General features: G+C 43.0%; 1 protein-coding gene across 4 annotated transcripts in view; it reads left to right on the forward strand.

Annotated features, from left to right (window-relative positions):
- The first annotated feature begins 3,846 nt into the window (after positions 1–3,846).
- The window catches only part of ep300b (EP300 lysine acetyltransferase b), a 29,163-nt gene continuing 7,578 nt past the window's right edge, over positions 3,847–25,431 (forward strand). The window contains exons 1-24 of one of the 4 annotated variants that reach the window (XM_026165596.2): positions 3,847–4,426; positions 6,006–6,592; positions 7,575–7,754; positions 9,356–9,665; positions 10,109–10,222; positions 10,372–10,614; positions 11,429–11,534; positions 11,631–11,759; positions 11,897–12,014; positions 12,131–12,314; positions 12,533–12,610; positions 13,236–13,315; positions 13,452–13,610; positions 13,716–14,216; positions 14,483–14,722; positions 14,827–15,007; positions 15,584–15,735; positions 17,603–17,842; positions 18,652–18,740; positions 19,807–19,917; positions 21,204–21,260; positions 21,411–21,488; positions 21,959–22,026; positions 24,902–25,052. In XM_026165596.2, the coding sequence (XP_026021381.2) occupies positions 4,333–4,426; positions 6,006–6,592; positions 7,575–7,754; positions 9,356–9,665; positions 10,109–10,222; positions 10,372–10,614; positions 11,429–11,534; positions 11,631–11,759; positions 11,897–12,014; positions 12,131–12,314; positions 12,533–12,610; positions 13,236–13,315; positions 13,452–13,610; positions 13,716–14,216; positions 14,483–14,722; positions 14,827–15,007; positions 15,584–15,735; positions 17,603–17,842; positions 18,652–18,740; positions 19,807–19,917; positions 21,204–21,260; positions 21,411–21,488; positions 21,959–22,026; positions 24,902–25,052 (4,250 nt within the window). In that variant the 5' untranslated portion in view covers positions 3,847–4,332. The remainder of the gene's footprint in view (positions 4,427–6,005; positions 6,593–7,574; positions 7,755–9,355; positions 9,666–10,108; positions 10,223–10,371; positions 10,615–11,428; positions 11,535–11,630; positions 11,760–11,896; positions 12,015–12,130; positions 12,315–12,532; positions 12,611–13,235; positions 13,316–13,451; positions 13,611–13,715; positions 14,217–14,482; positions 14,723–14,826; positions 15,008–15,583; positions 15,736–17,602; positions 17,843–18,651; positions 18,741–19,806; positions 19,918–21,203; positions 21,261–21,410; positions 21,489–21,958; positions 22,027–24,901; positions 25,053–25,431) is intronic. The other 3 variants (XM_026165597.2, XM_026165598.2, XM_026165600.2) reach the window with 3 other exon arrangements.

A 25,431-nucleotide genomic window follows, 5' to 3' on the forward strand; every position in this document is an offset into this window, starting at 1 on the left:
TTTTGTTTTTTTAAAAAAAACCAGTTGGTATAACCTGATATGTTTGGGGGTTTTTAGAAACAAGGAAAAGTTTTATGTAGTTTAACATCTTGTTTGTTATACTTAGTTACAAAAAAGGTTTTATTTTAATATGGATTGGTGTTTATCAATGTGATAAATATTTCCATATGCCTTTTGTTTTCTTTTTTCAGTTTTAACGTTAATAATATTTGGAGAAAAAAAAGGTGGTGAGAGTGTCTTGTCTCCAGATGCATGACATTGTAATGATGGGGACTTTGAAGATCCATCTTCTAGCAGCTCATCTGTCTCCCAGTTATTCACTCAGGCACCGTTAAATGACTGGAATGAGATTTAGATGTGCCAAAGGAAGCGACTGTCGCCTCAGTGAGGAAAAAAACCCCTGCCTCCAGAAATCAAATTTTTGAGAATGATCTTATTCCATTCGTCCAAGTGGATGATGATTTTATCTTTGTGTTGATGTTAAAGGTCTTTTGAGTGCAATGGGTTGTTACAATGCAGAGGACTGGAGGTTGTTTGTTGGTAGTTTAAATGCCAGCCTAATCTGGGTCTTGCTGCAATGAAGGCAGGTAGTTTGCATCTGTGACAATTGGTCGTTCTGTCCAGCTACACCCATGAAACCAATGAAAATATGCAAATTGTGTTGAAAAAGCTGAAATGCAACCAGCACAAATCGGCCAAATGACAGAAAAAAAAATGTATTTGTGACAAAACTGTACATGATTAAATATTTTATAAGATTTTTTTAAATGTTTATTAAGTAATATTAACTCTTTTCTGCTAAATAGCATGCTTAGATTTATTGATGCAGGGCTGTGATGTTAAAGATTTCATGAAAATTTAAAGGGGTTATTATTCTGCTATTGGGATTGTGTTCACATACCTGCGCTGTGGAACTCAACTGGTATTCACCACTGGCAGATCCATGACTGCACATATGATGTTGGGACAGCAGGTTTCCCACGGTGTCTCCAGAAGCACACATTTGTCACATGTGCTCAGTCTGAACCTGCTCTCATCTCTCATCACCAGCAGTGGTCTGTGGCCACCACCTGCAAACCCTTTACTTTTTTATTGGCTCTTCAGAGCACCTGTTGTCACTTTCATTTGCACTAAGCAAGGTGAACTGGATCCACAGTGGTTTCTGTTTGATAACTGGACACACTGATATCTCTGGAGTAATCACATGATACTTTTTTTTAGCAGTGTATTGTCTCTGTAACAGAAAACACTTAATGAATTCGCCATTTTATTAGAATCCAAGTATCTTTGATCTATCTGTTTATAAGGTTGGGGAAACCTGCAGTCAGCTGAGACTGAAGAAATCACTTGGATGAGTGATGAAACGTTTCTCCCACTGAAAACACTGCGTCCAGATGAACAGAATCAACTTTTGGGGATAGAATCAAAGTTATTTTAGAATATTTCATTAAACACTAATGTGTAAATGTTAGCCGCCCCTTATATTCTTTTGCTTAGAAAAATGGGAAATAAGTGCGGGAATTTATTGAAACATGTGCAAACGTACATGTAAAAACAATATATAAGGCAAAAACAGGATGTCTGTGATTCTAATGAGCTTGAAAATCAATATACGGTACGACCTCAAAGTCTAATCACTTTGAGGCAGCTTTCTTGTCATTTCTTTAAGTAGTCTTCAGAAATACTTCTCCAAGCTTCTTAAAGGACATTCAAAGCTCTTCTTTGGATCCCGTTGCCTGCCTTTTGTTCTGTTCTCCTCTCAGGATGAAACCAGATAAGATTTTGAAATCTTATCTATGTACCTATTTTCAGTGATATCAACAATAATAGCAGGAAATTAAGTAGGCATATAATGAATTTTCTCTTTTTGTTGCCATGTTTTTCAAGTAACCTATATTTGACAACAGCACAATAAAACTGGAAATTCTGTTTTTGGTGTGCCACCCCAATATTTTTAGCGGCCCCTATATGGCCACCAAAAAATTCTGGACGCACCCCTGTTTAAAAACTGTACTTTTCAATATTATTGTCAAATAAGTCGCTCTCCACTTTCGCTGTAGTGAAAGCCGCTGTATTTGACTGAGATAAAAGTGGAGCGCCACTGTCCTCTGCAGATTGAAATCGGCAAAAATCCTCAGAAAAAAGGGAAAAAAAAGAGAAAAAAAAGAGAGCCCAGAACCGGTTTCCGGACACTCCCGAACATTTACGAAGACAACCTCTTCTTCCCGTCGTCGCGCGCTCCCTCCTCCCCCCTTTCACGCCTAATGTTGCTGTACCTCAAACCCTCCCCCCGTATCAGAGGAGTAGAAACAACAAGCCGCCATTTTGTTTGTGCGGACAGACCGTCAGAAACAGAAGGAGATAACCGAGAGAAGGAGCGACTCCGCGACCCACGACAGCCGCTCCGGGAACCGCCGGGGGACGAAAGAGTGCCCGAATCCTGTCCGTGCTATCCGGGGAGAAAAAGCGTCACGAAAACCGATAAGACGTCAGTGGGGGGAAAACCGAGTCGGTGACATATATATGTGTATATGTATGCATGAGAAGGAAATACTCCGAAAAAATCCTAGGAAGGGGGTGTTTGCGGAGCGGAGACGGGGAGGAGAGGCGGAAGAGGACGGTGTCTCATAACGAGGGGGGGAAAAACCTGCCAAAAAAAGAGAGGAGGGAAAACATCAACATGAAAAATCATAATGTGTCCGTCGCGGAGGAAGGAGAGAGCCCGCATAGACAATTATATAAATAAATTGCTGCCGGGCAGAAGAGAGAGGTGGAAAGAAAGACGGGTTTAAAGAGAAGGGGGGGAAAACTGCCAGGATCAACGCGGAGGGGGAGCATTCACCATCACAAAGAGTCAATGAGAGGATTTTGTCAGCCAAAAATATTTCAAGGAGGAGGGGGTGTCAACATAATTGTGCCGATCTGAAGCTTTCCGCTTCCGAAATAGCCGTCAGATTTTGATCAATTTTTCTCCAGTCGCCGTTGATCCTCTGCTTTTGCTTCAGAGCTTTTCTTTCTTTTTTCCTCCTCCACGCGTGGCCAAGACATCCTTAAAAGCGACGATATTTGTGACTTAATCTGAGGTTTTTTCTCTAAAGTGTTTTTTTTTAATACCAGGAGAGGAACCTCTTGTGGAGCACAAGATAAGTAACCCAACAGACCGTCCTCTGCAAGAGAGGAAAAATACTGATTGGATCAATCTGACTGCCCGCTGATAGGAAATTTGCGCTGTGATCGTCCTCGGGAAGTGTACGGAGAGATAAAGTGTGCATGTGGGAGATTGCACAAGAACTGTGATTTTTTTTTCCCCTTCTTTTTTGGTCTTGAAGATCTTCTGTTTGCAGCCGTGCTGACTGCAAGACATCTCGCGCAAGCGGGTTGCAACAACCACTACGTGCAATACGAGTCCTGTTCTTTCTGACTACAGTGCCTTTTGCATGGTCAAACACTTAAGTGCACAAACAAGTCGGCATGTACATGCAGAACACAACGAATTCTATCATTGGGTTATATGTAGTGAGACATATACAGCCGCGATAGACTTATTTTTTACCCGAGAAACCGTAAGCCCGGCGCGTCGTCCTCTCTGTGCAGCTGACTAATTTCTTCAGCTACTTTAAAACTGGTGCAGGTTGTTTGTAGTGCAACTTTAACCGTGTCCACTGCCTCGTTTTACTTCTGAGGGAAATCGGTGGCACTGAGAGAGGTCCGATCAGAGAGGAGGAGAGAAATCTGTTGCATGAGAGAGCTTGGCTCCTGGAGTTAACACAGGAGACTGAAAGAAAGGAGGAAAAAAACAACTCCTGGCTTCTGTTTGCTGGATCGCAGTTGTCTTTTTTGTGCCCTGACAAATTGCTCTCCACCCCCCTCACCCGGCTTGGAGCGATTCGGATTTGAAACGGAGATTTTCTCCGCCGACTATGCCGGGCAGGACTGAGTACAGCCTGGAGGACAGATCTTGGGACGGGTTTTGTGTCGCAGAAGAGGCTACATGAGGTTGTCAGAGGGCCGCACGCTTGCCTTTTTTGCCGACTCCACCTTCCCACCTCCGCCGCCGCCTCCTCCTCCTGCTGCTGCTGCTCAAATCTGTGAAGAAACAAAATCTCCGACTGGGGAGGGGGACTGATATCTGCAGAGGAATAAAAACGAGAGGGGAGAACTGAAAGAACTCAACACTGCTGTGCCTCTCTCCCCTACCGTCCCCCCCGAGCGGTGGGGGAACGATCAGAAAGGTTGCTTAAAAGGACTGGGAGACGCAAATAAAGGGGGTGGGGGATTGCATTTGCCCTCCGTGGATCTAAAGCGTTTTATTTTTAATTCTTCCAAAAAAATATGGCCGATAATGTTCTGGAGTCCGGCCCGCCTTCAGCCAAGAGGCCCAAGCTGTCCTCTCCTGCTCTCTCGGTGTCTGCCAGTGATGGAAATGGTAACTATTTGGCATGCATTATTAAGGCTGGATAAAATATAAACCAGCTTCACTGTGAGGTGTGTGTAAATTGCCGGTCAGTTTTCGGAGTCCCTGCAGAGTTGCATTAGTTGCTTTGACTGACATGCTCAAAAGTTGCTGCTTGCGAACAGCAACATGTTGTTGTCTTGGGGAGTTTGTTTGTTTATTTTTTAAAGTCTTAATCCGAGAGTTTTTGGCCGCTAATCGGGGAACATGGTAATAGTTGTGGCGACAGGAACAACTTTTCCAGCACTTGTGTTTTGATGCGTTAGCCTCAACAGGCTAGCTAGCAGCAACTATTAGGGTCCACCTCCAAACAATGGAAGAGGCGAGTCAGCCCGGTTTGCTTCAAGTTGTAGAGGTAGTTTTGAATTGAGTAGTTTGAAGAATTAAAGTGCCGACACATTAAGCACCAGGCTTCTTGGATATCCCGATAAAAACTAGAGAAAGATAGGGTTTTTCCGAGGCAGCTTTAAGAGAAAGTGAGGGTAGCCGAGCAGCTAGCTAGTAGCTAGGCAGATAAACCCACCAGACCGGCTCAACTGAGCCCTGCATCTGGTTAGCAAAGACAAAAACCTCAATGAAACAAGTCTTTTTGAGTATCAGTCGATAACCAGTGACTCTAGAGAGAGAAATACCATTTGCGGTATGATTATTGTGTCTTTAGCGCTAAGCATACTGGGTTTTTAATAAACTATTGTTATATACAAGCTAGCTATTGTTCGACTTGAATAAGTTAGGCAGAGCGTCCTTGTCCCGCAGAAGTTACAGCTTTGTTAATTTTCTCACTGCTGCCGGGTTTAAACGAAACAGTAAGCAAGCCACAGACTTTGACATATCTTCTTTGGTGCCCTTTGTTCAGAGGCCTTTTTCCTTTTAGCTCTTTGGTCGTACTATCAGAGCCCATTCTGGTTCTCTGTCCCCATTGTTTGGCTACACGGCGACGCTGCGCCGCACTTGGTGCAGCTCACTTTTTTCTATATAATAACAACAAAGCGTGTCGCAGGCAGAGCAACTGGACGTGTATCACCTCGTATGTGAAGTTGGATCTGTTAGTGCAAATACATCTTTGGAAGTATTTGATCCAAAAAGTGAGAAGTCATTATGGGAATTTCAAGTTTAGTGAGGTGCCAACAGCTCATAAACTACCATAAAAATGTAGGTAATGCTCTTGTCACTTTTAAATGAAAGTTCTACTTAAAAACAGGTTATGATTTTAATGTGCCTCCTGTTGCAGTAGATATGACTTCCTCCACGTCTCTGCAGTTTGTTCCTCTGAACCATAGAACTGCAGTTCAAATTCACACACCTTCCAAGGTGCTGCACTGTTTACCTCTGCGGCTTCTCGCCTTGTCCCGACTCCATGTGTGGCATCCCACAAACCACAAACTGGGGCTCTGGGGAGAGGTCCAGGCTGTGAGAGGCAGCTAGTGCTGGTCTTGTTTCCTGCCTATACACTCTAATAGTTGATTATTAAAAACAAAACACAAAAACCCTGTTAACAAAATCTCTAGTTTTCTGGCTGGTAATAATTCTGTTTTTCCTCCTGTATGCCTAGATTTCGGTTCACTCTTTGAACTGGAGCATGACCTCCCAGACGAGCTCATCAGTTCTTCGGAATTGGGATTGACTAACGGAGGGGATGCCAGTCAACTCCACAGCAGCCTCGGAGGAGGAGGTGGTCAGGATGCAGCTGCAAAACACCAGCAGCTGTCTGAGCTCCTGCGCGCAGTAGCAGCACCACAGCAGGGTGGCCCCACTTCTAATAGCACGCCATCTGGGGCATCCATGGGGATGATGGGGGGTGTCAGCGTTGCCCCTGGAGGACCTCAAGGCATGCCTCCCCAGAGCCAGCCGCAGCAAGCTGGATTAATGCAGCAGGTCGGCATGGTTGGAGCGCACAATCGGGCAGCAGCTATGGTGGGAGCCCAGAAGGGTAATGGTGGACAGCAGCCTCAGCAGGGGCTGATGGGGGGCCAGGTTGTTAATGGCTCACCTAGAATGGGCTACCCCGGCAGTGCTGGCATGGGAAGCAACAGTAATCTTTTGCCAGATGGCCTACAACATCAGCAGCAAGGCGGTCAGCAAATGGGAGCCGGGAGTCAGGCAGGGATGAGACCACAGCAGCCTGGAGCACTGAACAAGGTAGGCAGACTCAAAGCAAGTCTCATTTGTGTTTAAAATACTATTTTTCAAAGAGATTGAACTGGTCAAACTGGCAGGTTAAACAGTTTTGGGATGTACCTGTCAGAGTTCAATTCCTCACATGGATATAAAATATGAAAGTTTGAAATTACTGCTGAAGCCTGGAAGTATATGTCTGATTAGAGCATGGAAAGCTGTAGGCAGATGAAGCTGTGCACTTGCCACTCGGATAAAACTACTCATCTCCAGCACAGGTGCAGATAGAAATGCGGTTACATGTTGGATGTACAGCTGCATCACAGTTTACTCTGTGGTATCGATGGTTAACCCACTTGCTGGTGACTTGTTAGCCACATGATGATTGTGATTTTTATTCTAGAGGCGTAAAGACGTTATCGGAAAAGACGGTTAAATGGTTTTAAACAAGGATTACTTCTTTGCGTTAGTTTGCGTCTCTGGGACTTTTTCTCAAGAGTAATAGGCCTGCAGCTTTGTTTGAAATCGCACTGTTAAACCCAGTAAATTGCTTTATTTTCTCTCTGAGCTTGTAAGTAGGGATCAGCAGTTCAATTAGACACTTACACATGGCAGCAGGTTACCACCCACCTCACAGTGCTGGTACTAAAGGCTCACTCTCACTGAAGTTTAGGCCGTGATTTGCTGCTGTGATAAGAGAATAGTTTGGCCAGATGTTGAAGACCATCGCTGATACTGAAATTGTTTTCCAAGTCGAAGAGGTGGCAATAAATCATGTCTGTGTCGTAAGTTTATTTTGGAGAGGGAGGTGAAGTACAGTAACCAGACAGTCATGTTATTTAAAAGGTGACTAAATGTGTTGATTGTCTGGTTATAGTACATGTTGTGAAAAGTAAAGTAACCTTTTAAACTGTTTATTATCACACTTCTTTCTTACATTGTCTTGTCTCCTCCTCCCCCTCTTTTCATTTTAAACCCCCTCACCCTTTTCTCCACCGCTCTCCAGATGAATATGATGGCCAACGCGGGCCCCTATGGCGGTCCGTACGGCCAGACCCCTGGCCAGGGGATGCCTGGAGCAGGGCTGGGCCCACAGCTCCAGAATAAAGCAGGCCTCCCCAGCAATATGGCTGCCCAGTTTAGCATGGAGAAGAAGACACCAGCGGGTCAAGGCATGTCTGGAATGGTAGGATTTGTTGGTTTTTCTTCTGTTTAAAACTCTGTAGCCCATATAGGAGCCTTTTGGCCCTTACTGCAAATTAAACACACATTTTAACTCTGAATGACTCAAAGTAAAACCAAATATTGAATGAGATTCAGATTGGAAGAAAAAGTGTTGAGGGTATTTCACAGTCATCCTTACTGTATTAAATATATCCTTTGAAAGGCTGAAAACCAACTATCGTTGCCTCCGGTGCTTTTTTCCCTCCAATATTGACAACTGGCAAATGTATGGAGGTGGAAAAGTAGACGCCAGAGAGCTTAAACTTTTTACCTTATTCTTTACAGATCTGCTTCAATAACTTTACATTGCTATATATGATTGCACAGCTTTTGAGATTTGCCATTTGCAACACATCCTATCAGAGGCGATTAGATGATGTGTCTTATAAACTAGATCAGTTTGAGAGCCAGATGGGAATTTGTTTTATTTTGTGCCTTTAATTACTCAGAAAGGCAGTGTCCAGATGAGCATTTTTTTTTCTTCAAATATTGGCCTTTCACTGGCAGTCGTACAAGAAGTCTTTTACTCCCTTCCAGACAGTGTAGCAGCTGAGATGACATTGACACTGAGCCTTGCTGACACATAATAATAATAATAACAATAATAATAATAATAATAATGGGGGTTTAAAAGTTTTGAATGTCATTTTTTCCCATTTTTGTTGGTGCGTTGTCAGACTGGGATGGGGTCATATTTCTGACTCGATCTCAGCACCCAGTCTCCACACTTGGCTTCAGTCAGCTTGTAGGTCTCATTGATGACTTCCAGTTTGTTTTTGTTTTGTCATTACCTCTTTAGAAAAGATGGGCTGCCTCTGCTAAATAACTGTGTCCCGTGTTATCTTAATGAACACAGTTGTGGTGGAGGGAGTTTTTGGTAAATAAGTAGCTCAGATCACCTTTATAATAATCCCACCTATCTCACAGAGATGAATCATCATAAAGATCAACCAAAAGCCTCAGGAGTGTAGTGTCAGATAGCAGTGACTCACTGCAGGTTGTTAACTTAGTCTGTGTGTTTGAGTGTAAGAGCTGCCCCCAATTTTTGAGTTCATTCACATTTCCAATTAAATGAGCAGGTGGATGTTCTGCACTGATTATCATTAGCCAAGAGAGATGATCAGAAGTCAGCTGGGCGCTGTCACCTGCTCTGCTGCGGTTACATTACAGAGTTACTTATTATGCTGTATACCATTTGGCTCTAATTAAAAACTGGCCTTTTTTGTGCTTTTCAGCAGGCTCGTTCGTGCTTTAGATTCTTCTGCTGTATTTAATTATTAAATAGCTGAAAGCATTATTCAGAAGTAGACTTTTTCCTCATTTCTTCCCATATTAGTTTACTGATTGTTGAATCAAGTACCTGATCTTACCGAGTGTATTAAACTTCTGAAACTTATGGCAAAAACGGCAGTTTCAAAGATCCATGCTCGGAGACTTCTTGCAGCATGGATCTTTAGCTGCTAGGTGCTCAACTGTTATAAGATTGGTTACTGAAAGTGATCATTTTGTGGTGGATAATCTTTCTAATGTGGCCTGTGCCTCTTTTCTACTCTCCATCCTAAGACGACTCCTCAGCAGCAGCAGCCTGGACCAGTTGGCGGTGTGTCGGTCAGCGGGGCAGCAGCAGCAGTGGGAGGGGTGCAGGTTGGACTCAATGCTGTGGGGGCGGGACCCGGCGCCACACCTCCTACTGCAGACCCCGAGAAGCGGAAGCTGATTCAACAGCAGTTGGTCCTCTTGCTGCACGCGCACAAATGCCAGCGGAGGGAGCAGGCCAACGGAGAGGTACGACAGTGCAACCTGCCTCACTGTCGCACCATGAAGAACGTGCTGAACCACATGACTCATTGCCAGCTTGGCAAGTCCTGCCAGGGTGAGTCTGCTGAATTACACCGATGGCTAGTTTATATGGTGTGTGGTTTATCTCATAAACACGATGGTGTCATGCATCTGCAACACTTTTTTCCCCTTCTCTTGTTCTTTTACATATTTTCTTTTAATCCCTGTTGGTTTGCCTCCCAGTTTTTCTCTATCAGGATGAGTTATTTTCTCTTCAGCTGGCTGTTTTACTGTAATTCCTCTCCTTGTCTCACCGAGTCTCCATCTGGACGTAGTTTTGTTTTACTGAGTGACTCATATAATAAGTTATTACCTTTTGGCTCTTATTTTGCTTTTTTGTTCATCCTTGTCATGTTAATCATCTCTTGCCTTCACTCTTCACACACCGTTTCCCTCCACTTGCTCTCCCATCTTTTTTACTCTTCATCTTTTATTTCCTTTTCTAAAACATTTCCTCACACTTGTCTTCTCCTCCAGTGGCGCACTGTGCCTCATCCAGACAGATCATTTCTCATTGGAAGAACTGCACACGACACGACTGTCCTGTCTGTCTGCCACTGAAAAATGCTGGGGACAAGAGGAATCAGCAGCGTGAGTCCTTTTCAGACTTTGGCTGTATCTGCACATTAATTCCTTAATTAATTATTATTTCTAATTTAAACAATAAAGTGCATCACAGTGGGCTAGAATTCACGATACTCATCTCTCGTTACCTCTGTTTCTTTCTCCTGTTGCCACAGCTCTGGGCAACAGTGCTGGGGTGGGTTTAGTGAACTCCTTGGGTTCAGGTGTGCCAGGAGGACAGTCCAACGCACCGAACCTGAACCCTCCCAACCAGATCGACCCCAGCTCCATAGAGAGAGCCTATGCTGCACTGGGCCTCACTTACCAGGGCAACCAGATGCCACAGCAGCCGTCGCAGGCCAGCGTGCCAAACCAGGGGCTGCAGGGACAGCCCGGGATTAGGACTGTAAACAGCATGGGTTAGTATATAGAAACCTGCTAGGAATATGATGTCCTTAACCTTTGGGGAACAACTTAAGCAGCCCTGTAATGTTTAAGTAGAGCTTTTCGGAAACTTCGAATGAGCTGTTTAAAGTTGTTCAGAACTTCTCATCAGTTGCTGGCGCTGCCTCAGGTGTTATGAAAGAGGCCTAAACATGTAACTTTACAAGTCTTTGGTGAATGCTGAGTGTTCTTTAGTTCCTCCTTAATCTTTTACAGTTCTCCACTGAAGTTTAATTTACATTTCAGTGACGCTGAATGCAACAGTCTATGCTAACATCGTTTGTATTTCTTCCCCGCCTATATTCACACTGTACTTAACAATCCAGACCCAAGTACACTTCAGTTTGTCTGGGCATCTCGGCTCCACTCACTCACTCACTCACATACATACTTTCAAGGAGTGTTTTTTTTTAGAGCACAATGTGATTTTTGTGGCTCAAGCTGAGACGTTTTTATAAACGGTGAGAAACTGTCTTTTCACGTGCCTTAAAGGTTTGCTAATTATTTAACAGTGATTTCCATGGTGCCAGCTGTCATTGTAAAAACGTGACGTTTTTATGCTTTGGCGTGGTTAGCGATCACACCAGATGCGTACCATATATGGGTCCAACTGAACCGTGTACTGGGATCGGTGCGCAGTGATCGCACTAGTCAGACCAACCTGGCTTTATCAGACAAATGTGATAGGGCACGATATAGACAGTGTAGTGTGAGTACACTCTAAAATCTAAGGTAAACACTAGTCTACTTCCTATTTTCTATTCTAACTCCAAAACCCTCTCTTTCCAGGGGGAAACTCTATGGGAGTGAACGGTGGAGTTGGGGTGCAGACCTCCAACCAGCATTCCTCGCTACTGCCAGATGCCATGTTGCACAACTGTATGAACGCGCAGAGGTCAGACTGCCTTTCATTGGCCACATCTATTTACTACTTTTTCATTCGGGTTGCGCTGGCTGAGACCTTAACTAACTCATCTGTCATTTCTCTCAGTCTGATGAATGATGGTGTGGGGAGCCTTGGTTCCTTGCCCACGGCTACTTCACCTTCTGCTGGAGGCATGAGGAAGTCTTGGCATGAAGACATCACACAAGACCTCCGCAACCACCTTGTCCACAAGCTGTGAGTCTGTCGTGTCCTGCAAACGTTCCAACAGAACAGAGGCAATGAAATGAATAAACAAGTTATTTCCAACAGTCGGTGTAAACGTAATTGTAGATGCACATTTTTCCTATTCGTGTGTGTGTGTATCTGAACAGTGTGCAGGCCATCTTCCCCACTCCTGACCCAGCTGCACTGAAGGACCGGCGGATGGATAATCTGGTGGCTTACGCTCGAAAAGTAGAGGGGGATATGTATGAGTCAGCCAACAGCAGGGTAAGAATCCAGTGTGACTATTAGTTGGCAGATATAGAAAAAATAACTTTACATACATTAGTGTTATGTGCTGTTGGGATTTATCCTGTAAAATCCGCTTGCTGCGACTCTTCTAGGCGGAGTACTACCACCTGCTGGCAGAGAAGATCTACAAAATCCAAAAAGAGCTGGAAGAGAAGAGAAGGACGCGGCTCCAGAAGCAGGGCATCATGCCTGGCCAGCCTGGCATACCCTCTGCGGGCCTCCCACAGGGGCCTCCTGGCATGGGACAACCTCCCATGCCGCCGGGGCAACCACCTAGTGAGTAAACATTATGTTATTACCTCAGTCAGACACTCGTCTACAAATACTGCTGGCATACAAATAATCAAACTGATTGCCACCAGTCACATCTTTGCCTGGTACAAGATACAAAACACAAAATTTCCTTCTCAAAAATGAAATGTAGTCCAGAGGCAAAGGTGTAATTTTGAAGTAGACAAGGAGCTCACTTTGATTCCTCGTTATTGCTCTGTCAGATGGGCCTCACGTTGATCCATCCATGGTCAGACCACCCGGCCCCAATCAGATGGTCAACAGGATGCAGAATCCAGCAGGTACACAAGTATAAATGACTTAAAATCAATGGATTCTTGAGTAAATGTCATATACTGTATTTATTTTAGACAGGAGTTCTAGACCAGTATTTAAAAAATTTAGAAATCAGGAAGTAGATATGGCTTTTCCCCCATTGTGGAAATGTTTAGCAGAGAGCTACATTAGAGGGTTGGTTCACCCAAATTATGTGCAGATATTTATTTCTTTCTCTCTGCTGCCATCCCAAATCATCAGAGGTGAGCCGAATTTTGTTTGTGGTTTTCATTTTTGGCTTTTTTTTTTTTTGCCAGCAGTTTATGTTAAATCTTGTTAAGCAAAGTCTGTAGCTTTTTATTTTTGTTAATTCAAACTTTCTACCAAAAAAAATGTCCTTATATAAACTGCTGATAATCTATATTATTAATATGGTTATCACTCTAATCTTTGTGAACCAAGGCTTAAACATCTTCAGAAAAAGTTTGAGCCAAATTTAAATGAGATTACACGCTGCCACGACCAGGAAATACTTACTCTTTATATCACTTTCTTTAATATGTCTGCATAATCCAAACAGTGCAAGTTACAGCAATGCCCAGTGAAAAGTGTTTTCACATGCCTCGATTTTGTCCTTTTTTTTTTTTTTAGGAATGAACCAGTTTGGTCAGATAGGTGGGATGCAGTCGATGGGTCAGAGGTCGACGCCTCCTCTTGCTCCGCTGAACCAGGTTGGCATCACTGTTGCATTCTCTGTCATTACTTTGGGTTCATATGAATACCATTTATTGACTCATGTGCTGTGAAAAGCTCTAACTGCAGTAGAAGAGCTTACATGAGACTTTACGTGACTTGTTTTGTTTCCAGATGGGTATAGGAACAACGAGGATGAGTCAGCCTAACGCCACACCGTTACAGAACCAGTACCTCCCTCCAGGCCAGTTTCCTGGGTCCAGTCCAGGACTTGGTCCTGGTGCTGGTGCCGTTGGTATGAATCAGTCAGGAACACAGAATGCTGTGCATGCGGTAAGGACTGAGTTGAAGAGTGACATTACTTTGTAACAAGTTTAGAATGATAAAGTTTCAAAGAGGATGACTAAACATTATCCTGTGTCCTACTCTCTGCATCAGAACCAGATGTCAACACCGCCATCCCACCCAGCCAGCAGCCCCGCTCCCCAGTCCGCCCCTTCTGTTCCAGGCTCCGGAGCCCCCGTAGGCTCTATGGGGTCTGTGAATGCTGGTGGCACTGGGTCTCTGCCTAACCTGCCTCCATCCTCCAACCAGTCCAACGCTTTCCCTCATTGTCCGCCTATGCGAACAAACTCCCCGTCACCAGCACGCAGCTTAACACCTCAACCCCATCAGACACCCCCGAGGTTACCTGGTTGTCAGACCCCGCAGCCGCAGACCCCCAGCACACCCCAGCTGCCCCATCCCCAGCACCCTCAGCAGCAGCAACAGCAAGCCCCGCAGCCGCAGCCATCAGTGCACACGATGAACTCTGAGAAAGCTAATCACCTTCAACAGCAGACACTTGGGGACATGGCCTCCTCGGGCCCTCAAACAAATCAGACTTCTTCAGTGCTGAATCAGAATGCTCACGTGCCATCACAGCAGCCACAGACCCCGGTGAGCAGATTAGAGTCTTTCTTTATTTTGTCTGCTCTTACTCCACATTCTTTCCCTAAGACTAAGTTTTGTGAGCCTTTCGTTTTGAATTGGTTCCCTATCTGACTCTTATTTTTTTGTACTCACAGGAAATATGGGAAAAAAATCATCATGTTTAGTTTTAGCAGATGACTGTGTAAACCCAACATAACATGGCACGTGTCCCGTTTGTGATTTCTAACTTGCCTTTTCTAAACCTCACTCCATCTCTGCCTGCTCTGCCTCAGCTATCTGCGAAGCCTTCTCTGACAGCAGATGGTCAGGTTTGCTCTCCAGCATCAGTCACCAGCAGCACTGATCCCACCTCTCAGCTCGCTTCAGCCAACGGCCCTGCTCCCAGCCAGGAAGATGTGAAAATGGAGGTGAAGAAACAAGAAGAGGACGACGAAGGAGCCGATGCTCAAGGAGACGGCAAGGGGAAGATGGGAAAGGGTCAAGCTGATGTGAAGATGGAGGAGAAACCAGAGGTGAGGCTCTTCAAAATGAACTTCCTGATGTTTTATTTTAGTCTTCTTTTAGTCTTCATTCTGATAAAGAAATTTGTTAACTGACACACAAACCTTTCTCTCAGATAAAGAAAGAGAAGCCATCAGGAGACGGGTGTAAAGGAGAGCCCATGGACACGTCTTCATCTTGTGTGTCATCGTCAGTAGCGACAAGTGAAGACAAGAAGCCAGAAGTGAAGAAAGAGGAAGGGTCAGGGTCAGCAGCCACCAACAGCTCCCCAGCTAACACTCAGAGCAAGAAGAAAAGTAAGCGTCCACTGTTGTCTTTGTTAGTGATTAACAGCTGTAGCATCTCCACAGTGACAGCTGTGTAACCACAAACTGTGACTCATGTGAAGCACTGTCATAGAGAAATAAGTTGAAATCACATGAATCTGCTCGAGGAGAAAGATGAACTTCTGTGAACTTTATCATTGTTTCTGACAGTGCTGGCCTGTGAATGTGAAGTAGCGAAGGCTGTCGTAGCTTATTAACAGTGTTGTGCATCATACCACAGAATAATATGCAAAACATTGCATTATGTATGAGTGGTAGGCTCACGCAAGCTGTTGCTTAAGCCTGCACCCATTATTCCTGAATTATTGTGGTTCTGTTCTTTCCCCCCCTTTTTAGGAAATATTGCCCCCCCCCCCCCCCCCCCCCCAAAAAAAAAAAAAAAAATCAGACAGAAAGAAAATGAACAATGAATAAATTAAAGAATAAACACACAGAGCTGGAAATGAGCACAAGACGTCCTCTTTTAATAATGCAGTTGGGGGGGGGGGGGGGGGGGGGTTACTGACCGCTCCCTGATCCACTCCCTGACTGATTCTCCTTTTCCAGTTTTTAAGCCCGAGGAGCTGCGTCAGGCTCTGATGCCCACCCTGGAATCTCTGTACCGGCAGGACCCGGAGTCCCTTCCCTTCCGTCAGCCGGTGGACCCCCAGTTACTGGGAATACCCGTACGTATTCGAACTAGTAACAAAACTAACCTGGTAAGGGACTGCACTGGCTGCCATTTTGCTTCAACTCCTCTCAAAATTTAGCTTATTTTTGTTTTTGTTTCTTCCATCTTAAATATTTTTCTTTCTCATACTTTTCGTATTTTTTTTTCCCACACTTTAATTTTACTTTGTACTCCTACCTCAATGGTTTTTGTTTTTGTTTTTTTTCCCCCCACTGCATGTCATATGTTTACGTGTTTGTATTTGTATGCTACTTTTTGCCATTTGTAAATGAAAGCAGTGGCTCTTATGAATGCAAATTTAATATGAAACAACATCAAAAGGTATTAACAGCTGAAATGTATTTTAACTCCATATTTAAAAACTTCATAATATAAGAAAAAAAAACCGGTTGAAAGAATATTACACATACCGGTACCTAAAAATAAAGACTTTGCACGGGATACACTCTGGATGATTTGCAGTTCACGAGCCAGTCGCTTTCATTTATGTATTTTAATTTGTTGCCATTTGACATCAAGTTTTAAAGTTGCATTGCTTCAAAAAATGTTTTTTTTAAATATATCATTATCATCATCATCATCATCATCGTGGTAGTGTCCCATTGCTAGCTTTCTAGTTCAGTTCCTCACCAGTAGTAGTGTAACGGTGTTCAGGTGGGCAGTGTGTAGAGGTGGGTGACCTTCAGTGGGTCCAATTTGGAGGGAAGACTACTTGATAAGATTCAGGATGTTTTTACTCTGAATCGGAGCAACTGTGTCTGTCCTCCCACTGCAAATATGAACATTAATAAACAGCAGTGATTAGCAAGCCTGTTGGCTCACATCTCCTTCTGGAGCACCCACATTCAAGGGATGTAACTTTCTGCTGCTGAATAACCATTCAGCTCTTTTTTTTGGGGGGGGGGGGGAAATGTAACTTACAATAGTTTGGATTAATAAAAAACAAAATATAGCACATTGCTGTGATATATATTCGGCCCTGTAATAGAAATTAGGCACTGCTTGTTTGTTTTTATCAGGTTTTTTTTCCTCTTGTGAGTGTTTTCACTCAGAGCCGATGGACCTCCTTTCTTCTGACACCCCTCTCTGCCTTTCAAACTGTGCTTTAGTTTGAGGAGAAGCAGAATGCCTAAGACAGGAAAAGAAAAACAACCCAGAGAGGCGTCCCTCCTCTCACACTCACTTGCTTCACCTCAGCCCTGTTGATTTTAACTCAGCCAACATATTGCCGCTCGTGCTGCTAGCATAGCTGACGCCGACCACTCGGCTGCTAGAAACAGTTTATCTCTGTCTGCCTTGTTGCTTTTGCCGCTGCTCTATTCTTCTTGGTTTTGCACCCTGATCACAACCCAGAGACTCATTTTCCCCCCGGCTGTGTGGCAAAATGAGCCAACATACTTCCCAAAGCAAATTGATAAATAATAATTTTGCAGTCACATTACTGGGTGTCATTTGCATTATGTTTACATGTCATCTTTAGGTAGTGTTTAAATGGGTGTATGAGCTGACAGCACAGACAGGGACTTGACTTTTAAAGTAGGGTGCAAGGCAGAGAGCTGGAGGGCAGAAGTTGTCATGTCTCTCTGTTTGCACGCGAACCTTCTTCTCTACAGTGCTCAACAACATTGTCCCCCTGCACCCTCTTCTCTCCCTACTCTGGTCCCGCCTGGTTGACTGCGACGCCGTCATCGCACCTTCACCTGATGACCACGACGACGATGACCTTGATCGTACTCTTTTTTTTTCCCCCCATCTCTCAAACTCTTCCCTTGGGTGATCAAATGCTCCCACATCTCGCTGCTCTTTCCTTTCTCCCTGCTTCTAAATCTTTCTCAACTACCTGAACTTTACATTGACTTGCCATTCTTACCTGGACGGCGTCCCTTCCAAACCAGGACTACTTTGACATCGTGAAGAACCCCATGGACCTGTCGACCATCAAGCGGAAGCTGGACACGGGGCAATACCAGGAGCCGTGGCAGTATATAGAGGACATCTGGTTGATGTTCAACAACGCCTGGCTGTACAACCGCAAAACCTCCCGCGTCTACAAGTACTGCTCCAAGCTGGCTGAGGTGTTCGAGTCGGAGATTGATCCCGTCATGCAGGGCCTGGGGTACTGCTGTGGGAGGAAGGTGAGGCAGAACCATGTTTTTTATCATTCCTGTGTGTCTGCAGGTGTAGACTAATAAGTGGAAAAACTTTATCTACCATTTCTGCAGATCAAACCTGCTGAATAGAACCTTTTTTGTTTTGAATCTAGTTGAGCTTCAGGTAGTTTCCAGAGTGGGTTTTCTTATTTCAGTTTGGTTTTTGTTGTTTGAAAATGTTGCATTTTAGTTTTTATTAGGTTCAGTGTTAACCTTAGTCTTTTTAATGATTACTATATGGAGGGCATATGTCAGAGGCAGGTATTGCAATAAAAACACAACTTTTTAAACACATACTTGTTTTTTTGTAACCAAACTATCAGATACTAAAACTAAAGATTTTTCCTGCATTTTAATTTTAGTTTTTGAAGTTCACAAAATCGTTTCAGTTTTATTTTATTTAAAGTCTAGTTTTTATAGTTATTTTGGTTAACTAAAATGTTTTTTTTTCACATCTTAATATTAGTTTTACTTTAGTTTTAGTTAATTATAATAACCTTAGTTCTCTCCACTCAGACAAATCCTCCGCATCACTGCGTGGATTAGGATATAGGATTAGAAGAAGCTGAAAAGGGAGCAAAGAAATGTAATGTGTTAGTTAGTTTTGAATTCAGATAAGTTGTCCCCTGGTTGCCATTGGAGACAAAGACCCTGAAGTCCATCTTCTCTCTTTTTTTTTTTTTTTTTTTTTTTTTTTACAGTCTGTGACTTTATGTAAACCTGGTACATCTAGTGTTAGTGTGTGTTTTTAAACATTTATTCATATGAGATTTCTTTTTGTCTCCTCATTGCAGTTTGAGTTTTCCCCCCAAACGCTATGCTGCTATGGAAAACAGTTATGCACCATCCAACGTGATGCTGCTTATTTTAGCTACCAGAACAGGTAAGGGCTGTCGGCAGAACTTGGTTCTCATTTCTTTTTTTCTTTTTTGCTGTGACAATGCAGACAGTGAGATCACCTCGTATGTGTCGTGTTGTATTCCTCACACTGATATTTCCTACAGCATAGCATCAATCAGTCAGTTCAATCACAGATGAGTTTTAATTTGGCTTCAAATGGTTACCCTGGCACCATCTCCATACTTCACCACTTTAATTTCCATGTTGTTGTCATTCATAAAGTGGGCTCCCGTCGTCCTGCACAGTTCCTCTTTTTTTAAATTTGTTGCACCACTGTTCTCACAACCAAGTTGATTTCACATTTTCTAAAATGTACCGTCATGAGCAGAGTGGGAGGAGGTGGTGGTGGTGTCATGCTCGTCACCAGAAGAAAGGTTCCCACTTTATAAATGACCAGAAAGGATGATGGGTCTCTGTTGCTTTACCATTTAATAATTAATTTTTTTCCTCATCCACCTTTTCATGTATGGAGACTCCTCACTCCCTTCCTCCTCCACAGCTCCTAGTGGTCTCTCATGTTGCTGTAATGTTGTTGTTGTTGTTTATCACTGAACGTCTGATGCTAATCTTTGCTTTGCCTTGGCTCTCTGTCCTCTGTTGGTTGTTGTTCACATCCTTCTCCTTCCATGCTCCTCGACCCCTCCCTCTGTCCCTCCCTTCATCGTCTCCGTCTGATCTGTAACGTTTTATTTCACGCTTTTTATTTTTTATTTTTTTATATTCATTTTGACCTCCCTTTCCCCATCTCCCTCCCTCCTCCCTTTTCCCTTCCCTTCTCCTTCCCCTCTCTCCCTCCTTGTGTTTTTTTAACGCTTGTGATGTCTGCATTGGCCTGCTTTGGTGTGACCAATCATCCACTCCGAAATTTACGCGCAAAATCAAAACACCCGCCCACACAAAAACCCTGCATCACGATTGGCTGCCGGCGACGACCTACCTTGCCCTCTGCCTCCTCCTGTGTGTCCACCCCCTGGCCTGTCCTGCCCTGATTGGCGGCTGCTTCTTCGTGCCCTCTCTGTGATTGGCTGTGCTGATGACGAACGGTGTAGTTCACCAAAATATGGGCTTCTTGCTGACAGGTATCACTTCTGTGAGAAGTGTTTCAACGAAATCCAAGGCGAGAGTGTCTCCCTGGGGGATGACCCCTCCCAGCCTCAGACGTGAGTACCATCACATTGTCTCCTTCATGCAACGCACAACACAAGACAGCTTGCTTCATCTCAGAGGTCCTTGTGTAATGCTTGAAACCCACTCCTTTTCTTTAGGCTATCAAATATATTTGTGAATTTATTGAAAACTAATTGGAAACTTTATTTTTTTTTAGTTTTTTTTTTTTAGTTTTTTTTTTTTAAGAAGAAATGCTTCTGTCCTCCTGAGTGAAACACAGTTCAACACACTGATTTTGATAGGGTTGTTGTGAATGCAGTGAAAGACTATTGTGCAAGCGACCAGCACTAAATTACGTCACGAAAATATAATTTAGTGATCAAAAATACAGTTTAAAAGTTAGTTTGTGTCCTCTAAATGGTATCATCAGTGTCTCCCAACACTGCAGAGCAGCTTTTCTGCAGCGATGCCTCCGCAGAGGAACATCTTTGGAAATAAACCTGCACAAAAAAAAGGCACTCAAATGTTTCCTGTTGTGTACACCTATAGCTTAGCTGCAGTTTTTTGTTTTGTTTGTTTATTTGTTTTGTTTTTAGTTCCTCAAGCTGCTTTTTCTTAATTAATGTTACTGTTGTAAAAGCATTGCATTTTTATTAGTGGCGCCACACTGTAGTGATTCACTCATTTGCTTAACACACATAAGATTCCAGTTCAAGATCAGGAGGGCTTCTGGTGTAAAATCTGCTGAAAGAAGCTTCACTTCTTTCCTTTTTATAATTTAAGTCTTTGTGTTTCTCTTAGGTGTGGATTTGTTGCTCGTCTGTATTTGATATCACTGTAACATAATCGTCCTGAATCTTTCTGTTAGCCAAAATGAGAACCAATGCCACACACTTATCACACATGGTAGTAAACTGAGCTCAGCCTGGGCAAAACATTCGCTAAGTGGCATCTTGCAGCTTAGGAAACAGGCTGCAGATTTTACTGATCAAATGAATAATGGAATAATCAGTCACAAAGTTCTAGTCCTGATATTTACTGACCCAGTTGTTGAATGAGCGAGAAAATGGTCCAGATAATTAACAGTGAGTCCTGTAGGATTAAACAGTGTTGAGCTGCACAGGATTAGTTTGTGGCAGCTCTGTGGGTTAGAAGAGCTTCCTATTATTGCTTTGTCTTCCATGACAGATGATCAGGATGAGAGCATGTAGAGGGGAAGTGTTGAGGCAGTGGGCACATTTTGAATTTGTTGTAAACATTTCCGAATGAAGGAAATGCAGCCTGCAGTCTGCAGAGGGCTGAGTTGATTACAGCTGGTTCTTTCTGATTTTTCCCACAGCTCCATCAACAAAGACCAGTTCCAGCGGAAGAAGAACGACACGCTTGACCCCGAGCTGTATGTAGCCCTTCTTAACTCATTTGAGAGCCATTATTGTGTTAAAGGTTCTCGAGGAATCAAGCGGGTTATTTCCTCGGGTGTGATGTTTTCACTGTACTAACTTTTGAACGTCTGTCTTTTGTCTCCTCGCGCTCTCTCCCCGCTCAGACTTGTGGAATGTATCGACTGCGGCCGTAAAATGCACCAGATCTGCGTCCTCCATAATGAAACCATATGGCCGTCAGGGTGAGCCAGCTATCACAGACACACACGCGAACACACACGCTCTCTGCGTGACTGGGTCTGGAATATAATCTCCATTCTTTTTTTTCTTTTTTTTAACTAAAATCACTTAATATGCCCAACTACAAATGTTGGGTCTGACATTCACTTTTCCAGCTGCTGCTGATTTAAAATAGGTTTTAAATCTCAAACGCTACATCGGGGTGGGGGTGTCAAAAATGCTTGACAGCGTGGCGGCAGTCCCGTAGCAAAGAGACTCATTCCTCCAAGATTGACCTCCCTACATGTGTGGTCTGTTTTTAATTGAGAGATGTGAGTGATTTCCCACTCATTAGAGTTGTTTAAAGAAAGGAGGACTAGCATGAAAGGCCGAGTCATGTCTTGATTAGAGCCGCTTTGTCACTGTCACTGCTGATTATTGTGACAGAGCTGATGGTAACCTCCAAATCTAACCGTTGAATTTTCACTTCCAGATTTGTTTGTGACAGCTGTCTCAAAAAGGCCAATAAGACACGGAAAGAAAACAAATACGCCGCCAAAAGTAAGTGGAATAAAGCTGGGCTCGTCTAATGCTTAGTCCTTACACCTCTGCTTCTCTTCTTTGCCCTACCCACATATTTTTAATAAAGCACCTGTTTGAGAGAGGCAACTAATCAGAAGAAAATTGGCTTGGACAATTATTTTGATCGGTGCTGAGATTTGTGATTATGTGTCAGGATTGGTCATTGATTTTTATATATTTATTGTAGTGACAAATGTTTTTATTGCACTGTCACATAAACATAACACTGCGTTCACACTGTTATAACACTGGTGTGCATTCCTGCTAATGTACAAATCTTCTCTTCACATGAATTCAATGCCTCTCTTAGAAGATAAATGAAAAATGTATATAATTTAAAAAATGTACCAAAACTTGCCACAGAATAAAATCAATGTTGACTGTCTTTATGTTTACATTATGCTACATCACCTGTTAAACAATCTTGATAAATAATCTAGACAAATAAGGTTTGTGTCACCGGCAGTAAGGATTGATTTACTTCCACTAATATATGTTTCAAGCGCAAGCATGAATAAAACCTTCAGTATATATATATATATTTTTTTTTCATCTTTATTGTCGTGAAATAGTGATATAATTTCAAGGCAATATCAGCCACCCTCTACTTCCTCATTTAAAGTGTGACCTAGAGATGAGGGGCAAAAAATTAGACTGACCGACCAGTCTAAAACTAGGAAACACAGTTAAAATCTAAAATAACAAAACAATAAATCATCGAGCCATTTTATCCCAATTATGTGAAATCGAGTTTCGGGGGCAAGGAAGGCCAGACCTCCTTTTTGCCAGCCACCTCCTCCTGCTTATCTGGGGAATCACCAAGGCATTCGCAGGCCAGCCAAGAGGGAGATTGTGTCCTGGGTCTCCCCCGGGGGGGGGGGGCTGCTCTCAGTAGGACATCCCTAACCCGAACACCTTACCTAAGAGGCAACTGCGTTAGCTGGCTCCTTTCGATGTAGAGAAGCAGCGGCTCTACTTTGAGCCCCTCCTGAATGACTGAACTCCTCACCCTATGCTAGGGAAGAGCCCATCCACCCTTTGGAGAAAGCTTATTTCCACCGCTTGTGTCCACAATTTCATTATTTTTTTCCTTTTAAAAGAAAAACGATAATAGTGTTAACAAAAAGATCAGGCTGAGATTAAAAGCACAAAAGTAGCCAAAGTCGTATTTTCCCTGGACATTGAGGCAACAGTAACTAAAGTAACCTAATCTTGAAAATCTGTCTGGGTTGTCGTATCTTTGATCTTTTTAGCTGCTTGAAGCCCTCACTTCGAAGTATGTAACCGCATCAGTGATTTCTGTCCACTGTATGCTCTTCCTGTCATGTGGAGTGCAGCACCAGCAGTGCTCGGCAGGCTCTTTTGTTTACATCTGGGTTGCACATCAGCAGCTGTTAGTATCTCCTCCTTCGTAGCCTGGTTTTTGCCTCAAGTGGTTAAACAAGTTTGTTTTCACCTTCAGCAGGAACACGTTTCTTGTATATTTTGAAAAGCACTGCACTTCAGTCATCATCTGACACAGTTTTTAGGAATGCTCAGATCATCTAATTGTTGCAGGCAGTAGGGAGTGTAAATCTATGGCATTGTCATAGCATTAATATGACCTTATGTCTTTATACCAGTATTATTGCAGACAGTATGATAGTGCAATTCATTTATTTACTCTTTTAAATACCCGTTTCTGCAATTCTGTTCAGTATTACCCCCCTGCTATACACTGCAGGATAAATGAGGATTATTTTGAACTGTAAATCGTGCAAAGTTACTAGAATGGTGTTGTTTTTGTCACCAGCAGACTCAGAAAAACAGTAAAGAAAGCTGCCAGCAAGGCTCTTTTTTTGTTTTTTGATGTAGATTTGGATTTTACCCAGAAAACTATGCCTGGTTAGCATTAGTCATCCATGCTGAAAGAAGGGATTTCTCAGTGTTTTTATAAGTACATTTAACTTAGAAATGCCATCCTATACATAAACCTGAGTTTCCCTTCATTTCTTTACACTTTGCTTTCCAATGATCCAGACTGTCCTGACTTTAGTTTTTTGCGTTTTCGTGGTCTTGAGCAGCAGTTTCTTCATCTTTCAAAGTTTTTGGACATTGGCTGCTTTTTCAGTCCAGTCCTTGCATCTGACTTTTTTCAGGTCCAGTTCGATCAGGTAGTCTTTTGAAATGAAATTTGCCTCCCATCAGTCCTAGCAATGCGCTTTCTTCTGATGCTTTGTAGCTCTGATGTGTGCATCAGTGTAATCGGTATACCAGGAAATCGTGCATCAACAAAAATTCCCCTTAGCTAGGAATTCAAAGTGCGATTAAATGCATTATTTTTTAATGCGTTATATTTTCAAATTCATTGCAATTAATGCGTTAAATTTCCACCCCTACTTTAAACACTTTGTTACTAGCAGCCTGTCAGAAAAACACATTGTTTGTTCCCTTATCTTTAGTTTAATATATGATAATGCCATCGGTAACACCGTTTGGCAGACATAAAGTGGTGTTTTTGCACCAATGAGTTGATTCATTGAGATATCTCCCATATCTCTGTGGGGTGTGCAGTTTGTGCTTTAAAAACCTGAGGAAACTGAACAAATGGAGGACAAAAGATTAGATTGATTATACTGGAGTGAGGCTGATGAAATGTGTTGTATGGAGGTCTGTTTCCTGGATATAAGGTAGTAGATATTTGTTGGTGGAGGTTTTCAATGAATGAAGTCAGAAAAAGGCTCTGTCCCACAGCTGCTTCCAGTTTTTCACAAATAAAGAAGTTAAAATACTTGTTCACCAAAAACTACAGTGTGAGAATAGTGGTACCTCTCAGCCCTGTTATTTGGTCACACCTGTTTCTCTGTGTCCGCAGGGCTTCCTCAAACCAAGTTGGGGAGCTTTTTAGAAACTCGCGTGAACGACTACATCAAGCGGCAAAACCATCCCGAGTCTGGAGAGGTCACCATTCGTGTGGTCCATGTCTCAGACAAGGTGGTTGAAGTCAAGCCGGGAATGAAGTCCAGGTAAACAGTTAAATTTCACTGCTGCTGCAGGTTTTTGGGGAACATAATTACTGATTAGAGGTGGGAATCCATGGAAACTCCTAATTGCTATGGGAGGAGTTATTACGGTAAGCTGTGATTTTGGTAGGTGAAAGTTTTGAGGTGCTACATATTATTACATGTATTAACAAAAATATCAGTATGTGCATAAAAAAAATGTAAGTGAAGGGTAATAAGTTAAGATCATGTTTGTCAGTTTTGCAGGAACAATGAAAAATGATTTAAAGTGTGAGAAAACACTGATCCCTGTTCTACATAGAGTTAGCGCAGATATATCAGTGTGGCGGATATATTGGTGGATATTGATACTGATATGTTATCGGTATCATTCTTTATATCA

The sequence above is a fragment of the Astatotilapia calliptera genome, chromosome 4, assembly GCF_964374335.1.
Source record: "Astatotilapia calliptera chromosome 4, fAstCal68.1, whole genome shotgun sequence".
Lineage (NCBI taxonomy): Eukaryota > Metazoa > Chordata > Actinopteri > Cichliformes > Cichlidae > Astatotilapia > Astatotilapia calliptera.